Raw genomic sequence first — 17,313 nt, 5'->3', positions numbered from 1 at the left:
TACAAAGTGAAAAATGAGAGAAAAGAACTTATGGTTTTGCAAATTAAATCAAAAAATAATCCAAGAATAAAAGTCACAATTCCTAGTAATAAATAGTCCTGAATAAAATTTAATTCAATCCAAAATTGAAGGCGATGACGTGTCTGTCATATCCTATGATGTCCTGTTGTATCAACAGTCTCTTGTTGAATTGCAGAAATATTATTCCAGGTTTGAATTCAGAATAAATTCCAATTAATGTCTTAATCCAAGAATTTTGTCAGAGCACTTTTGTATTTCCATAGAAAATAATCACTTGAATTAAATAATTTGAAGAAAATAAAATTCAGCCCAAACTGGTCACAACATAATACAGCTTAAAGTGCCAGATGTTAAAGTACAACTGGTAAAATCTAGACAGTCACAAGATAATATAGTTCTCTGTTTGACCTCAGGTCACAAATTATCATTTTCTAAAAACAACCATTACCTAATAGAAAATATTTTTCTAGAATGATCATTGTTTACTTACAACACAATAACCTATTAAATTCACTTGGGGATCTCCGAAACCCTGACCCTGAACAACATATTTACACCTTCTTGTTTAAAGGAATAATAATTTGGTCAATGAGCTCTTATCCATAGAGAATAATGAAGCCATTATTAGTTGTTTACATAAATGAAATAAAAAGTAAAAAAAGTAAATCAGGTCAAACAGAAATGAACTCAATTTTGGACAAGGTCAATTCCAGTAAACAAGTAAACAATGTTACATTACAATAACATGTAATGAAATAATAATTAAAAAAAAAACCTAACAGACAAACAAATTAGATATTCATATGTAATGATGGAAAAGTGAATATTAATTGCAGCAAAAAGAACCCCAAGGCCATGACCTGAACACCAGAATATTAATTGCAAAAATACCTGGATATTAATTGCAAAAAAACCCCAAAGACATGACCTGAGCACCTCTGATCATAAACAGCCTCCCCTTTAGCAAGCCTTCCAAACTGAGATTTGAGTTTGTCATGCTTGCAGAAGTATTTCATCTAAAAAAAATATTTAATTTTAATTTGAATCAACATTTTTTCCTCCCACTTCATTACTTTGCCTTATTTTGTTGCATGTTCTATCAGTGGTCGACTGTGTACTCTTTAAGGTGCTCAAGCTGATTAAAATTAGTAAGAAACTTTTCTCAGGTAATAAAATTGATTCTTCACAACTTGGAGAGCATTGTTTCCAGTAAGCTGTGTAAAGTCAATTTTAATATTTCATCTTTATTTTTCTTGAATCCTGTTATGTATGTTTATATTGTATGCTTGATGTTTGTCCATGTTTGAGGGTTGTTGATGAACTTTTTGCATACGTGACTTTTGTCATGGCTGTTAACTTGTAAACAAAATGCTTACTAAAATTTGAATTCAGGTCCTAACCTTATTTACAAGTTAGTGGAATTTTATATTGAAATAATAAGTTTTCCAGGACATTCTATTGTCTTGTGTGAAGTGAAAATCTATATATATGGACTTGTTAAATAAATAGTTAATTCTTATATTAAGAGTAGTCACTGGAATCCATTTATTACCAGAGTTTATAGTTGAGAGAGATGTAATTGGAGAAGAGTTATTTAAATCACTGTCATCATTGACTTTGAATTTATACTTTGTGTTTTTGTGAATTCATTCAAAAACATTCTGGACCATTCTGGTGGCCTAATGGTTGTAGTATCTGCCTTGGATGCAGGAGGTTGTGGGTTTGAGCCCTGGCCAAATCATATCAAAGTCATAAAAATGATACTAGCAGCTGCCTGTCTTGGCACTTAGCATTTAGCGGTAAGTGTTAAAACTGGTGTCAGAATTATGTGACTGGTGCTGGACATCATGATAAAGTGCCACACTGCAGGCATGGTAGCAATATGGCTGAAAAATTGCTAAAGCTACGTTAAAATTCCAAATCACACACACACACACACACACACTTAAAAGCATTCTGGATTGCATCATTGGTAATTTGGTACATCAGGACATTCAGGACTATTGGAATAACTTGGAACACTCTATACTTTGGACTCACAATCGGACATTTAGAATTATGTGGAATTTATATTTAGGATTATTTCTCATTTAATTGACAATACTGTCAGTGCCTTTTGAATTTTGACTTTGTATTTTTAGGAAATAAATTGTTTGTTGAAGTTTACTTAAGTTGTTAGTTTCACTTCCTTTCTGTTAAATATTTTAAAACCTAGAGGCATAACACATCTTTTTTTTTATCTGCCCATGGGTGCCATGGAGCTAAGTTTCATGTGCCAAAGTGTTATGTATGTTTAATTTATATTGTGTGCTTGAAATTGGTAAATCATTGAGGATACAGTTTTTGTGTGTACCTGATTTTTGTTATATTTGTAAGTTATACCTTAGTTGCTTACTGATATTCTAGTTCAAGGTCAAACCTTGTTTACAGATTTAGAATGTTCTGGAAGTGAACTTGTGACCCACATCCTGGTTATTTTATTATGTCTTAGGTTTTTATGTAAGATTGTGGTAAGCAAAGTTATTCATTCTTATTTTAATATCTGTCTGTAGAATCACTTTTAGTTGCATTCAGATATAATTTTAGAGGAATCAGTTTTGGACTTGAATGTAGTTTTGAATTATTGAGGACTTTTTTAAAGACATTATTGATTATATCATTGTGGATCATTTTGTTGTTTGCACAAGGCAGTAGTGATAGGCATTGTATTAATGCAAGTAAAATGGAGTTTGGAGGTTGGGAACGTAAAACTAATTTAATACTTACCTGTCACTTTTGTGAGATTTCCTCCTGCCACTTCACTTTGATGCCTGCAGGTAGTGTACATCCAACACAAAAAGGATGGTAACTGCTTATGGATCTGTGACATGGGAGTCTGATTGGACCAGTATTCTTTCTGTTCTTGACCTTGTAAAGGAGACTATTTATGTTGATACTGTAGGAAACATGTCATAGTCCTCGGGGAAAAAAAACTGATAATGATAGATCGAAAATGAGGTCATCAGAGTTGCCAAGTTTGTTACATTCAGTATTGTTGAATTGGTGTAGTTGTGATGAGTCCAGCAATCTTAGAAACCATATCGAAACCCTTTTCTGGTTTAACTTCATGGACGAACTGTGGGTAAAGCAAAAGTGTCTGTTTCAGCTGAGATTTGGTTAGATATTACTACGGTGTAAGAGGAACAGCAAACTATGGTTATTATTTGAAGATGACTTGTATATTCAAATGTTCTCAGTATATCTGTTTCTTTGTGGATATTTTCTCCATTCCTCTGATATTGATGATAGTCATTTTTCATAAATTATAATGCTAATGAGTAATATTTTTAATCAAGGATTTCTGCTTACAGCCTGTCCACTCTTGAACAGAACTTTAAATGGTGAATGGGACTGTCATGATAAAGTGGAATCTAAATTTTATAAAGAGACAGTTGATGGTTACATTTTTCCTGTTGATACCAGTTGCAGCCTTGTTTGTTCTGAGGGCTACCATGTGATTGGCCCAAACATAATCCACTGTAATGAAAGTCATCAGTGGGACACAGAAACAGGAGTGATTCATTGTGCTAAAAACCCAGGTAAACATCCACTTTGACAGTCTGTTAATCTGGCCATTTATCTGTATGTTTCTGTGTTTTTTTCCTTTTTCTATCTCTCTTCATTTTCCTCAGTCTGTATCTCAGTGTCCATTTCTTTGTCTTCATGTACAAGTACTAATTACTGAATAATCATTTAAATGTTCGAAACAGCTGCTAAGTAAAATTTTGAGAAGTAAATACCTAAAATATTTGTAGAATGCTGATAATCTGGTTTGTGCTGACTCCACCTAGTATGTACCTTGAATTCTTGGAAATTCGTTTTTGGCCAGTTGACCATCAGTCCATTTGAGGGACTCTTGCTTTAATACCTCTTCTGTTATCAGCTAGCTTGCTTTTGAGGTGCACATTGAAATGCATAGGATCTTTCACTATGAGCTTGCTTCATAGGTTTTATTGAAGGCTACTTAAGCTACAGTGGTATATTCTGAGCTCTACCTCACAAACTAATATTTTCAGTTTTGAGTAATCCCCTCAGATGCAAGCTAACTTCTGTTAAACATTTGACTTAGTACTATAATAACTTCTAAATAAATTTAGTCTTTGATTGAAAGTGAATTGTATAATATATGCAAGCATGTTTATGTTCTTTTCTGTAGTGACATTATATATTTCAAACATTTTTCAGGGCAAAATGTTGACGTCAGAGAGCATCACCTACCAGTCATAATTGGTAAGTCAATTGGTGATGTAAAAGTAGTAATCTCCATTTTTGTAAAGTCTGCAGCTCCAAATTGAAATTTAAGTTTGGGGTGGGCTTTTCATGCATGCTATGGCCATCTTGTGTTTCTTGCCTTTGAAGCATGGGCCAGGCAGTTAGCTGACATTTGGTCATAAGGGCAGGTGAGGTTCATGATGCATTGCTATTCGAAATGCATTGTCTGTCTTCGGTTGTCTGCCATCTGTTAGCAATTTGCTGTCTTCAGCTTCTCAAACCCATCAGACAAATTTCAACCAAAGTGGGCAGAAAGCATCTCAAGATGGAACCTTTCAGGTAGATACAAATAACAAATATCCATTGCCAAGTATGGATTCTATTGCCAAAATCATGAAACCTTTTGATGACTTTTTCTCAAAAGCTATTTAACAATATTGTGCTACATTTACAGAAAGCATTTGGTATACAGATCTTACCTAATTGAATATGGCTGCATTCATAAACAAAGAATAACCTAAAATGTATTGTTAGATCAACTTAGATTTGACCTATTTTGACAGAAAACATCATACTGGCCTTAAATTACTCTGTTCTTTTCTCTTGTGTTTGGTTACTGTGAATTTGTTATTTTTCATTCAGACAAAAATATGCATGGATTATGATGTTGACAAACACATCACAAGTTGAAAGACCTAATGAATGTTGATCCTTCCGTAGAAAAATTAGGATTCCTTCCAGAGTGTACAAATTTAAGTCCTGTCAGTCTGATCCCTTCCCCAGTCAACAAAGTTAAGGACTGACAGTTGGATCTCTTCCCCAGTCTTCAGAGTTAACTATTGACAGTCGGATCTCTTCCAGAGCCTACAAAGTTGAGTACTGACAATCGGATCCCTTCCAGAATATACAAAGTTAAATACTGACAGTCTGATCCTTTCCAGAATCTACAAAGTTAAGTACAGACAGTCAGATCCCTTTTACAGTTGACAAGGTTAAGTACTGACAGTCTGATCCCTTACAGAGTTAAGTATTGACAGTCTGATCCCTTCCAGAGTCTACAAAGTTGAGTACTGACAGTCTGATCCCTTCCAGAATCTATGAAGTTAAATACTGACAGTCTGATCCCTTCCAGAATCTACAAGGTTAAGTACAGACGGTCTGATCCCTTTTGCAGTCAGCAATGTTAAGTACTGACACCCTGATCTGTTCCCCTGTCTAAAAGGTTATATACAGACAATCTGATCCCTTCCTCAGTCTACAAAGTAGTGACATTCTGATCCATTGGGGACTGCGAATCAGGTTGTACTTTCCAAACTAAGGAGGGGGATTGGATTGGCACCCTGCCTTCTGTGTTCCTTTTAATCCCTAAAGAATGTGGAGATCTCATTCATTGTACCCTCTATGTCAATGCCTTCATTTCAAGGTAATCAAGATATGATAGGCCATAAACTCATTCAGGTGCTAGCAGCTGGGGCCACCCTCACCTCGTAGATTATCTAGGAGGTCTGCTAGTGTTGGGATGAGGGTAAACCCATTTCATTGTCTCCCATTTTGGAGAAGGGTACTGGCAGGGACACTCCTGTCTTGCCTCTGGAGCAGGCTCAGAACAATATCTTCTAAATCATGGTGGACATGTATATAAAAGTTTTCTGAGACACTAGTGGCAATGATCTTTCCATCTCCATTGGGGTTTTCATCTCATTCCTATGTGTTGGTTCAGGCATTGGAGGAGGAGGAAGTTGAGACATTCAATAAGGCATTGAATAAAGTTTAGTGCCTCCTTCCATCAGAGTTGTATCCTAAGCCAAGAATATTTTCTCTAGCTCTGAGGCACATCTTGTCCAGACTCTCAGTTATACCCAACTTGAGCAATGGTCTAGGAGCTTACACACATTGGAGACTAGAGTTTGCCAGGCAGCTGAAGAGTTTGGCTGCCTCCATTTCCATGCTTTGGCTTCTGTTTTTACCATTGAGATACTGGGTCTATCTGCTGGCCAGCAACTGAAGCACATATACATGCCTACATTGGTGGAGGGTGATATTGGCTGTGGCATGGACTCACATTTCAATTAAAACCTTAGAGCTTAATGCCTATGCTCTCATGACAATCACTTTGCATGCTGATCGCTTTTTGGTGGCCTCTTTACATTTCTTGAAGAAGGAAGAAGAAGGAATTGTTGTCTCCATTTGCACTTAAGTCTTTGCTGTAGACTGTATTGAAGATCTAATGGTATGGGATGTCAGGGTCAATGGTTATCTCTGTGGAGCTTCTTCAATGATAGGGATACTGCCATGAAAATGATGATTGCTTGACCACAACATAAGCTGCACCACTTGAGGCAGAAATGCCTTCAGAGGCCTGATTCCATCTGCTTTATTACAGAATTTGAGGGACAAACCACATCTGTCTCTTGTAGCAGTTCCATAGTTTGAAAATAAACAAAGAAGCTTTCCTATAAGACCTTCTCCTAAGTTCTTAAGCAGGTGCGGTCTCAACAGTTATCTCAATCAGCCTCAGTTTAAAAAAATCATTTGCCAGTTGAGACATACACAGAGACCAGAAGAGAAAGTCTTTGGACACCACTCCCTTACCTTAGAACAGTGGCCATTGGTCCAAGGGATTTGCACCCTCTTCTGCAGTGTCTTCCTCTTCACAGCATCCAGGTAAGAGCTCATCTACCTTTTTAGGGTGTATGAGCATCACAGATAGTGTGTGGGTACTATTCCATCTTAACATATTAACCCTGGTGCCTTGTTTACTTATCTAGAAGTAGTACCCTTCTTCCGAGCTCTGTAATGTCAAGGTCATTTAAGATACACTACAGTGAGTGGTATTATAGACAGTTTTACAGATGCAGCTTTACAATGGTAACAGATAATCTGGACTTTCTTGCTACACAAGAACTGCAGAGAGACAAAAATATTTTTTGGGACCCGATTTGTTTCCACCACAAATTCTCCCGTTGTTGGAATCTGCTTTTTTGTCTGACTTTTTGGCCTCAGATCTAAGGCAGACCAGTCTGAACTGCACACAGACAGGTGAACCTTTGCAAAAAGTAGGGTAAGATTGGGATCTGGAATAAAAATGTGTCTGGATACGAAAATGATGGGTCCATTAAGCAACCAAAAACAACCCAACTTGTACCCTTCTGCTCATGCACGAGTGAAATAGCCAATGGAAAACAATGTTTCTAACATGACTAGGCATGAGGTTAATCAGAAATCTCTAGTAGGAAGTTAATTTATTAAGATGTATTCATAAATAACCCCCACAATGTGTTTCCTACTTGCATTTCAGATGGACATGACAAAAACTTCAGGCGTTAATGAGTTAAATGTAGGCTACTGGCTACATTTCTGGGAACATCCTTCCCTGTCGCAGACCCCTGTCTTCCTTCATCAGTCCAAACAGACTCACTTAAAGAAAGGTACACACTTTTTGTGGAAGGTTGCAATCAGGATGTTGGAAACAACTATACTTTGGATATATTTGGCAGAACGTTTTGGCTCACAATCAGCCTTTCAACCTTAAACAGATTTCTTTGGAAAGAAAGCTCCAAGATGAAGACCACCTCCATAAAGCCCTATGACTCTTAAGGATGTGTACCGTAAAATCCAATCCTACCTCCGCACAGGAAATACCTCCATAAAGCCCTATGACTCTTAAGGATGTGTACCTTAAAATCCAATCCTACCTCCACACAGGAAATACCTTCATAAAGCCCTATGACTCTTAAGGATGTGTACCTTAAAATCCAATCCTACCTCCACACAGGAAATACCTCCATCAAGCCATATGTCTCTTAAGGATGTGTACCTTAAAATCCAATCCTACCTCCACACAGGAAATACCTCCATAAAGCCCTATGACTCTTAAGGATGTGTACCGTAAAATCCAATCCTACCTTCACACAGGAAATACCTCCATAAAGCCCTATGACTCTTAAGGATGTGTACCTTAAAATTCAATCCTACCTCCACACAGGAAATATTTCTTGTATTTCTTTCATGCTCATTTGTTATCCTCACCTTTGCCTCCGAGAGCCTTTATTTGGTAATATGGGACGCTGCACGCATAATTAGGTTATTAGAGATTCCCCAGCCTTCAATGCATTGATGAGATCATCTGCAGGGATTCTGTTTTGAAGGATCTGACCCACTGTTGGTAAATTGTGATCCATCTCAGTATTATCACCTTGATAAATTGGATCTCATTCCTTCTCAGGACTTTGTGTATGTTGTAATGCATTTTGTCACCAGCATAAAGAGGGTTTGTGGTCCTCGAGACAAAATTGATCAAATCCGTTCTTCTGGCCAAGACCTCATGTCCTCCTCTTTACATCTTTCTCCTGGGAACTCTCAAAAGAGAATCAGACTTAGTTCCCCTAGAGAGACTTGTACTTTCTCCAGTTCCTGCTTTCTAGCATACTGTAGACCTCTGAATGACTAATAGCTCGGATCCCACTGGAATCATATCGACGCCACCATATGTGTTGATATCTTAACTTTAAACCAGTTTCTGAATGGCATCCCAGTTCCCATTCATGATCCTCACCAATGCATCAGATTTAGGATGCAGGTGCTTACCAGACAGTGTAGTTCCTTAGGGATTTTGGACCCAATAAGAAGCAGACAATTATAAAAAGAACTTGGATACATGAGCAGTGTTTCTAGTCTTACATGGTTATGTCAGCCACATAAAGTGCCATTATGTTATGGTAACTTCAGACATGTTAATAATAGTGTACTTTATGCATCAAGGAGGTTCACAAACTCATTTTGTGTGTGTCTGGAACTGCATCCAATGGGCAAGCTCAGAGATCACTTTCTGAGTCTGCTACATTAGTGCAAGAGGGATATCCTGGTGGACAATCTTTCCAGAGGGTTTCATATGCAGCATGTGAAATTGCTGCAGGCCTACCAGTCCAGTGCCATCTAATTTCACGATGGATTGGTGCAAAATAGGTATTCCATCTTTCCAGTGGGATTTGAGGTATATTTGAGTTGATTTAATAAATTAAACATTTTGTCATATTAAAAAGGAATCCTTGTGAAAAATGAAAAAAAGCAAATTGTTGCTGATCATTACTTGCAAATCTAGAGCATCTCAATCCACTCTGCTGTGTGACAGGAAAAGAGAAATAACTCTCAGTTTATTTTGATGTGACCTCTGCTGACACATGAATCCACTAATTCCCATTAGCATGTGCAGATATTGGATGCTTCAAAGTTTGATGCATCTATTCATATCTCTACCAGTCAGTAGTGCCTTGTGTGAGAGAGATTTCTCGCAAATGAAGAAAAATGATGCATGGCAAGATAATGACTATGCTGTTAACTGTTAGCTGTATTTTGATGCAGTTACAGCAATGCACAGCTGGAGCTTGTTTTCTGCAGACCCATTTTATGGGCAGCTGTATGTTTGAACCTATAGCCTCATCAGTTCTGGTGATGTCATCATTGACAGGTTGGTGAAAGAGGATGCTCATTCTCTTTCTGACCATGATTCAGACTGGTCATCAATCAGATTTTGATGCCCAGCTTAAAGATGAGGTATGTATGAATATGTTGGAGAGATACAACATTGTCCTGGTCATTAAACATTACAGTGATCAATTTAATCAACTGTAATAAATTTGATATATGATGCAGATATTGTATTTTATATTTATCTTTTTCATAGTTTTCATTACATAGGTAGCATTACTATGGGCCATTGTTCATGTCTATCTACATTTACTGTCATTGTCTGGCTACATTCTGTCATCATGTATCATAAAATGAACCAGTTGGTCATGATGCATGAGGAAATTTCTTGATTGGTGCAGCAAGAAATGCTATGATTGTAGCTGTATCCTTTTGAGTGCATTTGTTGATATTCTTCTCTTCCTTTTTTGAGGAAAGAAAATTCTAAGTGTACATTATCAAGGGCTATTTCTTCTACTAAAGTTCTATAGAGGTTCCATCCTTGGGTCATTCTGATCTGATGGGGTATTCTGAACATCAGTGAATGGTATCTCACACACTAATACCCATATGGAATGTTTTGGGGCATTGTTAAAACACCCAAATGAACATTTGAGTGAAACCTTCTTGAAGAACTTAATCCCTAAGACTGTTTTCCTTCTCACCTTAGCATCAGCAAAGAAAAAAGCATACTTCATCCCTTGTCCATGGAAAAAGGATTGTGTATGGTTCAATAGCAAATATTATTTGGTTCATCTTCTTTGCATAACTTGGTTTTTGTCTAACAGTCAGCTACATCCAGTAGCTCCATTTTCTGCAGAGGTCCCCAGTCTCCCTCATATCTATGCAGGGTATGATTAATGTAGGATTTCTTGTGCAACTGGCTTTTATATGGCTTTTCAGAAGAAAACACCTGAAACATCTCTTCATACATCTGAAGAGTTCCTCTGATATTTTGGTAGCCACTGTTTCCAGTCTGTCCTTTCATGAGAAGTAATGTCTATGATGTTAGATTTTTGCTGCATCTTGGGTCTGTTTGAATCATTCCTCTTTGGATCATGTTATAAGAGCTGTCTTCTGGTGGTCTCACACTACCTTCTTGTTAACTTCAGTCTTTTGTACACATGAGTGAAAGCATTTTCTTTCATTGGGCCCTTTAGTGATGGAACAACACATAGTCCAAGATTCTGCCAACTTAGAAACTTTGATCATAATTCAAAAATTTTCTATACCAGTTTTTATGAGGCCATCAGCATTTCTCTGAGCTGGTAAATTCGGCAATGCAGTAGTGGCAGGTAGTGTTATTACTTCAATTAATATGTAGTGTGTGTGTTTGTGCTCATGTTTGTAAACTAATTTTAGTTATAAAATACTTTTCTGCTGCTATTGCAAAGATTCCCTTCATCAGTCTATCTTTGGTGTCCTGTATTCTAGGTCCAAGTGAAAACAGGATGGTATTCCATATGTTGACTGTGACCAAAGAGACAGACTAGGATAATTTTCTTTGAAATCTGGTCCTCCAATAATAACAGGAGGAGGTAATAATTATTTTGATTGGGGACTAGAGTCCCAGACATAGCAATGCAGTAGTTGCAGGTAAGTATTACTTAAATAAATTTGTTTTTACCACCCCACCCAACTCCAATTGCTTATTCCTTATTATCCCAGACTGGAAGTTGATCAACACAGTATTCAAAGGTAACATATTTATCCTGTACAGTTGAAATGATGCACATTTATATTTATTTCATTGCAGATGTACTGGTTCATAATGAAACAGGCTGTGTTAGTAGGTCAGGGTCTCAAAATAGGTGAAGATTTTAATTTTTGAAAATGAATGCTTTCTGTGAAAACTGTAAATGATTCCATCAGTTTGGGCCACAAATGAACATTTGTAAAATTATTACATTTGTAAAATTATTAACCAAAGAATAAGCCTCAAAAAGACCTGGAATTTTTTTTTTTTGTAAAGTGTTAGATCCCTGTAATATTTTATTTTATCATGGTAATGCAAAGCCCTCTCACCACATAACCTTTTGTATGATTCCAGTCATTTGGAGAAAATCTTAACTGTGGTGAATTTACTAGTATTTTTAACATTAATAATGAAGAATAATATCCATTGAAATTTGGACTATGTTTTAAATCATTAACATCACAGGACTCAACCCTATACTTGATTGATAGGAAAGCAAAAGCCCTTAGTTAGGCCTCATTCTCAGGCAACACTTGATGGAGCATTAAACAGTTTCTTCTGCATCAGAAAGAAACAAATATTCACTAACGAATAATCTTGTCCAAAGAAATTAAAAAATTATTTGGGAAAAAAGGATCCTTCCAAGTTTTTTTCTTTTATCCATGTTATTAACAGAAGAAAATGTGATTGAATTTTGATGGACCTGCCATAAGGAACAGCCTAATGTGTTATGATGATGTCTGTCTGGTCATCTGTTACCAATTTGGTTTCCACTAATTAATATTAGTTGTCTTTCAGATATAGTTAGGAAATGCTGTTGATGGCTTGAACTTGGGTTTAGGAAGTACCCAATTGGTTATGGGCTCAAAATGTCCAAGGTTAGGGTTTCTGTCACTGAAAGAATGACGTTAGTTTCTGCACAAGAACTCAAAGTTCTGCACCACCCACAGTTACAAAGTTTTTGGATAGCTTGCACTAGGATTAAGGAAGAAACTTATTAATGTCAGGGTCAAAGGTTAAGGTCACATTGACTGAAAGGTTCCTACACAATAACTGAAGTTGTCCAACATATACAGTTACCAGATTTTGTAACTGCACTTGTACTTGAGGTAAGGAAGAACCCTATTGAATTTGTTTTCCAAAGGTCAAGGTCAATGACTGGTATAAGAAGACAATTTCCATACAACTTCAGCTCAATGTGATGTACCTTAATAAAACTTTGTATTAGACAAGAAAGCTATAGATTTGAGAATTAAAAGGTCTAACATTAAGGTATTTGTTCCCGACCTCAAAGTGTGACCCTGATGAGGGTCACCAGGGTAGGTGCTCATTAAGGTCATGAAGGGCCTTCAGACCAAAAATTAATTTTGCTCAATTAATGCTGCAATGGTGGGCAGGAGGATCATGGCCAATTTAGCTAAGATAGATTGAAACAACTGTAGTAAGTTCATTAACTGAAAGAAAAAAGATGGTTTTGCAAAATGGCACAAACTGGCTAAATTTTATGGATAAAGTGCACTAAGGGGTAAAAAAGTCAAGGTCACTCTGACTGAAAGAAGAGAAATAATTTCTGCACAGAAATTTTTGCTATCTATATAGAAGACTATTGAACCTGGGGCAGTTTTATACTATGTCAATCAGGTGTATACTACGTCAGTCAGGTGTATACTATGTCAATCAGGTGTATACTACGTCAATCAGGTGTATACTATGTCAATCAGGTTTTTTACTACGTCAGTCAAGTGTATACTATGTCAGTCAGGTGTATACTATGTCAGTCAGGTGTATATTACGTCAATCAGGTGTATACTACGTCAATCAGGTGTATACTGTGTCAGTCAGGTGTATACTATGTCAGTCAGGTGTATATTACGTCAATCAGGTGTATACTACGTCAGTCAGATGTATACTGTGTCAGTCACATTAATTTTATTAGGAGAGGAAGACAACTAAATGAAGACTTTACAAGAAGTTTAACAAAACAGATTGTGTACATTTTTTTTACAGGATCAGTGATTAGTGTCTGTGCTGTTATTGGCATTGTTGGAATCATCTTCATATATTGTTTTGTCTGCAAAGGGGCAAGCTATGAGACAGCAGAAGAGGAGTCTTCAGTTGAGTCAGGTGTGTAATGTTTTATTACTTACCTGATAAATGTACACAGGGCCACCCAAACTTTTGGGTGGGGATTACTTTTTTTAAATTGGAGTTTGCCAATCACAAGGTTCTGTTCATGTGGGTTGTTGACTCTACTGGTCATAAATAGATGGGCTTATATTATTGTCTATTGTACACAGCCCATTGCCCATCTGTTAATGCAAGTTGTTATTGCTACTGTTGTTGTTGTTACTTGTTGCTACCTTGATATTGCAAAGTTGTTATTGCTACTTTTTGGAAATTAGTTGAAGGGTGGCTTTGATACTTTACACAAAATTATCCCAGGGTTTAGTTGATCCTAAATAATAATGGTGCCACAGTGGTGGCCATTTTGAAAATCTTATTATGAGAACTCCTTCTGAGAGGAGTCCTATCAAGATGGGGCTTTAACCAAGTTAGGTCCAGCAGATATGGGGTTTTCACTGGAAGGCTACTTGTCTTGTCTAGTTATGCTAATAAGTGATGACCATCTTGAAAATGTTTTCACTACTTCTCTTGAAGATATGCTTGTATTAGTATGTATCAGATTTTCACTAATTAGCATTTGTGTATATATATATATATATATATATATATATATATATATATATATATATATATATATATATATATATATATGAAAATAATGTCAGTGTGTCCTAGAATTTGAAATATTTATAATAGCTACATCTTAAACAGATTCCATACCAGCATTAAAAATCTATTTCCATGCAATGTATTGTTATTCCTATAATAATAGATGCTAATCTGACTGCTGAAATGGCTGCCTGCCTCAATGGTCATCCTCAGTGCCTCTATGGTCATCCTCAATGGTCATCCTCAGTGACTTGATGGCTGCCTCAATGGTCATCCTCAATGCCTTGATGGCTGCCTCAGTGGTCATCCTCGATGCTTCAGTGGTCATCCTATACAGATTTATATGCTGCCTTCTTCTGAATGCACGGTCTTATAGACATGGCATTGTCACCACAACACTTGTGAACATAGTGATTATATCCAAAATCTTGTTGTAGGTTATCGTCTTTCATTAGTGGTGATGGTATTGGCATGAGTGATGGCATTGACTTGACATGAGTGGTCATATTGCAACAAGTGAAGACACTGACTCGACATGAGTGATGGCATTTATACGCAGGAAGGAATTGATTTGACATGAGCAATGACATTGACATTAGTGGTGGTCATGACATGACAGGAGTGATGACATTGACTTTACATGAACAATGGCACTGACATGACAATAGTGATGACATTGACTTTACATGAACAATGGCACTGACATGACAAGAGTGATGGCATTGACTTTACATGAGTGATGGCATTGACATGAGGCTTTCACTCAAACAAATTTTGTAATACTTACTTATGAATGAAAATCTTGCAGATCTTGCCAACAACATACACACACATTTGTTCAGGACACCAGACAGAAGCGACACTGTGACTACCATTGGTTGCATGTTTATACTTCACTATGTTTATGAGCAGAGTGACTTGTACATTTAGAGGTGGATTTTGTTTTACTGGAGATCTTGTATTTAATTCCTCCTCCCATAGGGTGACTTCGGTACATGCCCAGTAGTCCTGTCCATAGGGTGACTTCGGTGCATGCCCAGTAGTCCTACCCATAGGGTGACTTCGATGCATGCCCAGTAATCCTGTCCATAGGGTGACTTCGGTGCATGCCCAGTAGTCCTACCCATAGGGTGACTTCGGTGCATGCCCAGTGGTCCTACCCATAGAGTGACTTTGGTGCATGCCCAGTAGTCCTGTCCATAGGATGACTTCGGTGCATGCCGAGTAGTACTACCCATTTTTCTGGATGTTTCCATGTTCAGTGGATGCAGATTGTGCTTTACTTTCATCACACACCATGTACCATGAATTGAGCATTTTAAATATATTAATTTATTGAGTGTATTTAACATCAGTCCAAGTGTTTTTCCTGAGAGAGAAGTAGCTCTCTTGAATGTTGTTATGACATTTTAGATTACATTTATACATAACCTTGCCTTTTAGGGTACCTCACACCATAAAAATGAAGCATTGGAATAACAGATTTGTTGTAACTTGTTCATTTTCCTGACTGCATTTTGGTATTTAGGCCCACTTTTATTGCTAGATTGATATATGGCCTCATGTTTCATAACCCTTTATGTCACACAAAAATCTTTTGGATGCTTTATATTATTTTAGAAGTGCTTTTAGATGCCTCCATCTTATTAGCAAGGAAGCCTGTTTGGATACCTTGGCACCATCCACATGGAAGCCTGTTTGGATACCTTGGCACCATCCACATGGAAGCCTGTTTGGATACCTTGGCACCATCCACATGGAAGCTTGTTTGGATACCTTGGCACCATCCACATGGAAGCCTGTTTGGATACCTTGGCACCATCTACATGGAAGCCTGTTTGGATACCTTGGCACCATCCATATGGAAGCCTGTTTGGATACCTTGGCACCATCCACATGGAAGCTTGTTTGGATACCTTGGCACCATCCACATGGAAGCCTGTTTGGATACCTTGGCACCATCCACATGGAAGCCTGTTTGGATACCTTGGCACCATCCATATGGAAGCCTGTTTGGATGCCTTGGCACCATCCACATGGAAGCCTGTTTGGATACCTTGGCACCATCCACATGGAAGCTTGTTTGGATACCTTGGCACCATCCACATGGAAGCCTGTTTGGATACCTTGGCACCATCCACATGGAAGCCTGTTTGGATACCTTGGCACCATCCATATGGAAGCCTGTTTGGATGCCTTGGCACCATCCACATGGAAGCCTGTTTGGATACCTTGGCACCATCCACATGGAAGCCTGTTTTGATACCTTGGCACCATCCATATGGAAGCCTGTTTTGATGCCTTGGCACCATCCATATGGAAGCTTGTTTGGATATGTTGACACATCCACATGGAAGCCTGTTTGGATATGTTGACACATCCACATGGAAGCCTGTTTGGATACCTTGGCACCATCCACATGGAAGCCTGTTTGGATGCCTTGGTACCATCCACATGGAAGCCTGTTTGGATGCCTTGGTACCATCCATATGGAAGCCTGTTTGGATGCCTTGGCACCATCAAAATAGGAGTTTGTTTGGATACCTTGGCACCATCCACACAGAACCCCTTTGGATGCCATGGCACCATCCAAATAGAAGCATGTTTGGATGCCTTGGCACCATCTACACATAAGCCTCTTTGGATGCCTTAGCACCGTCCACATGCCTTAGCACCATCCACATCAGATTTCATTCTTAAACCTATCTATAAATAGTAGATATTTACAAAAAAGGTCATTCCTTAAAATTTACATTGAACATAAACTACACTACAAAAGCCTCAGCACAATGAATCAACAAGGTAACAGGGGATTATTTATAGCACACTGCACTGTGGTGTGGTTTTGGCACGTGTTTATTGACAGCCTACACAGCAGCAGACTCTGTGGTAAAGGAATAATTTTCAAAACTTTACATTCTTTTACATATAATTTATGCAGAGTGTGACCAGTGAAAGGTCATCTCATACCAGTATTCATATTCATTTGTGTGTTTATTTGTACACCCTTATTTTCTATATCATTAAAGAACAGTAATTTTTTGTCAAATCATATTACCTTGCTGTTCTTCAGTGTAGAAATTTGGCAGTCCCTTCTATTTCTGCAGTGGGAGTGTAGCCCTAGGGATTCCCAACCTCTCCTGTAT

General features: G+C 37.6%; 1 protein-coding gene across 6 annotated transcripts in view; it reads left to right on the top strand.

Moving 5' to 3' along the window:
* The window catches only part of LOC149796317 (uncharacterized), a 145,575-nt gene that overhangs the window by 89,072 nt on the left and 39,190 nt on the right, over nucleotides 1–17,313 (top strand). For all 6 annotated transcript variants that reach the window (XM_089960970.1, XM_089960968.1, XM_089960969.1 and 3 more), the window contains 3 exons: nucleotides 3,372–3,599; nucleotides 4,246–4,290; nucleotides 13,442–13,558. In XM_089960970.1, the coding sequence (XP_089817096.1) occupies nucleotides 3,372–3,599; nucleotides 4,246–4,290; nucleotides 13,442–13,558 (390 nt within the window). The remainder of the gene's footprint in view (nucleotides 1–3,371; nucleotides 3,600–4,245; nucleotides 4,291–13,441; nucleotides 13,559–17,313) is intronic.

The sequence above is a fragment of the Sinohyriopsis cumingii genome, chromosome 6 (assembly GCF_028554795.1).
Source record: "Sinohyriopsis cumingii isolate HCF-2022 chromosome 6, ASM2855479v2, whole genome shotgun sequence".
NCBI lineage: Eukaryota > Metazoa > Mollusca > Bivalvia > Unionida > Unionidae > Sinohyriopsis > Sinohyriopsis cumingii.
Note: the sequence above shows the minus strand (reverse complement) of the source record. Positions and strands in the feature narration are given on the sequence as shown.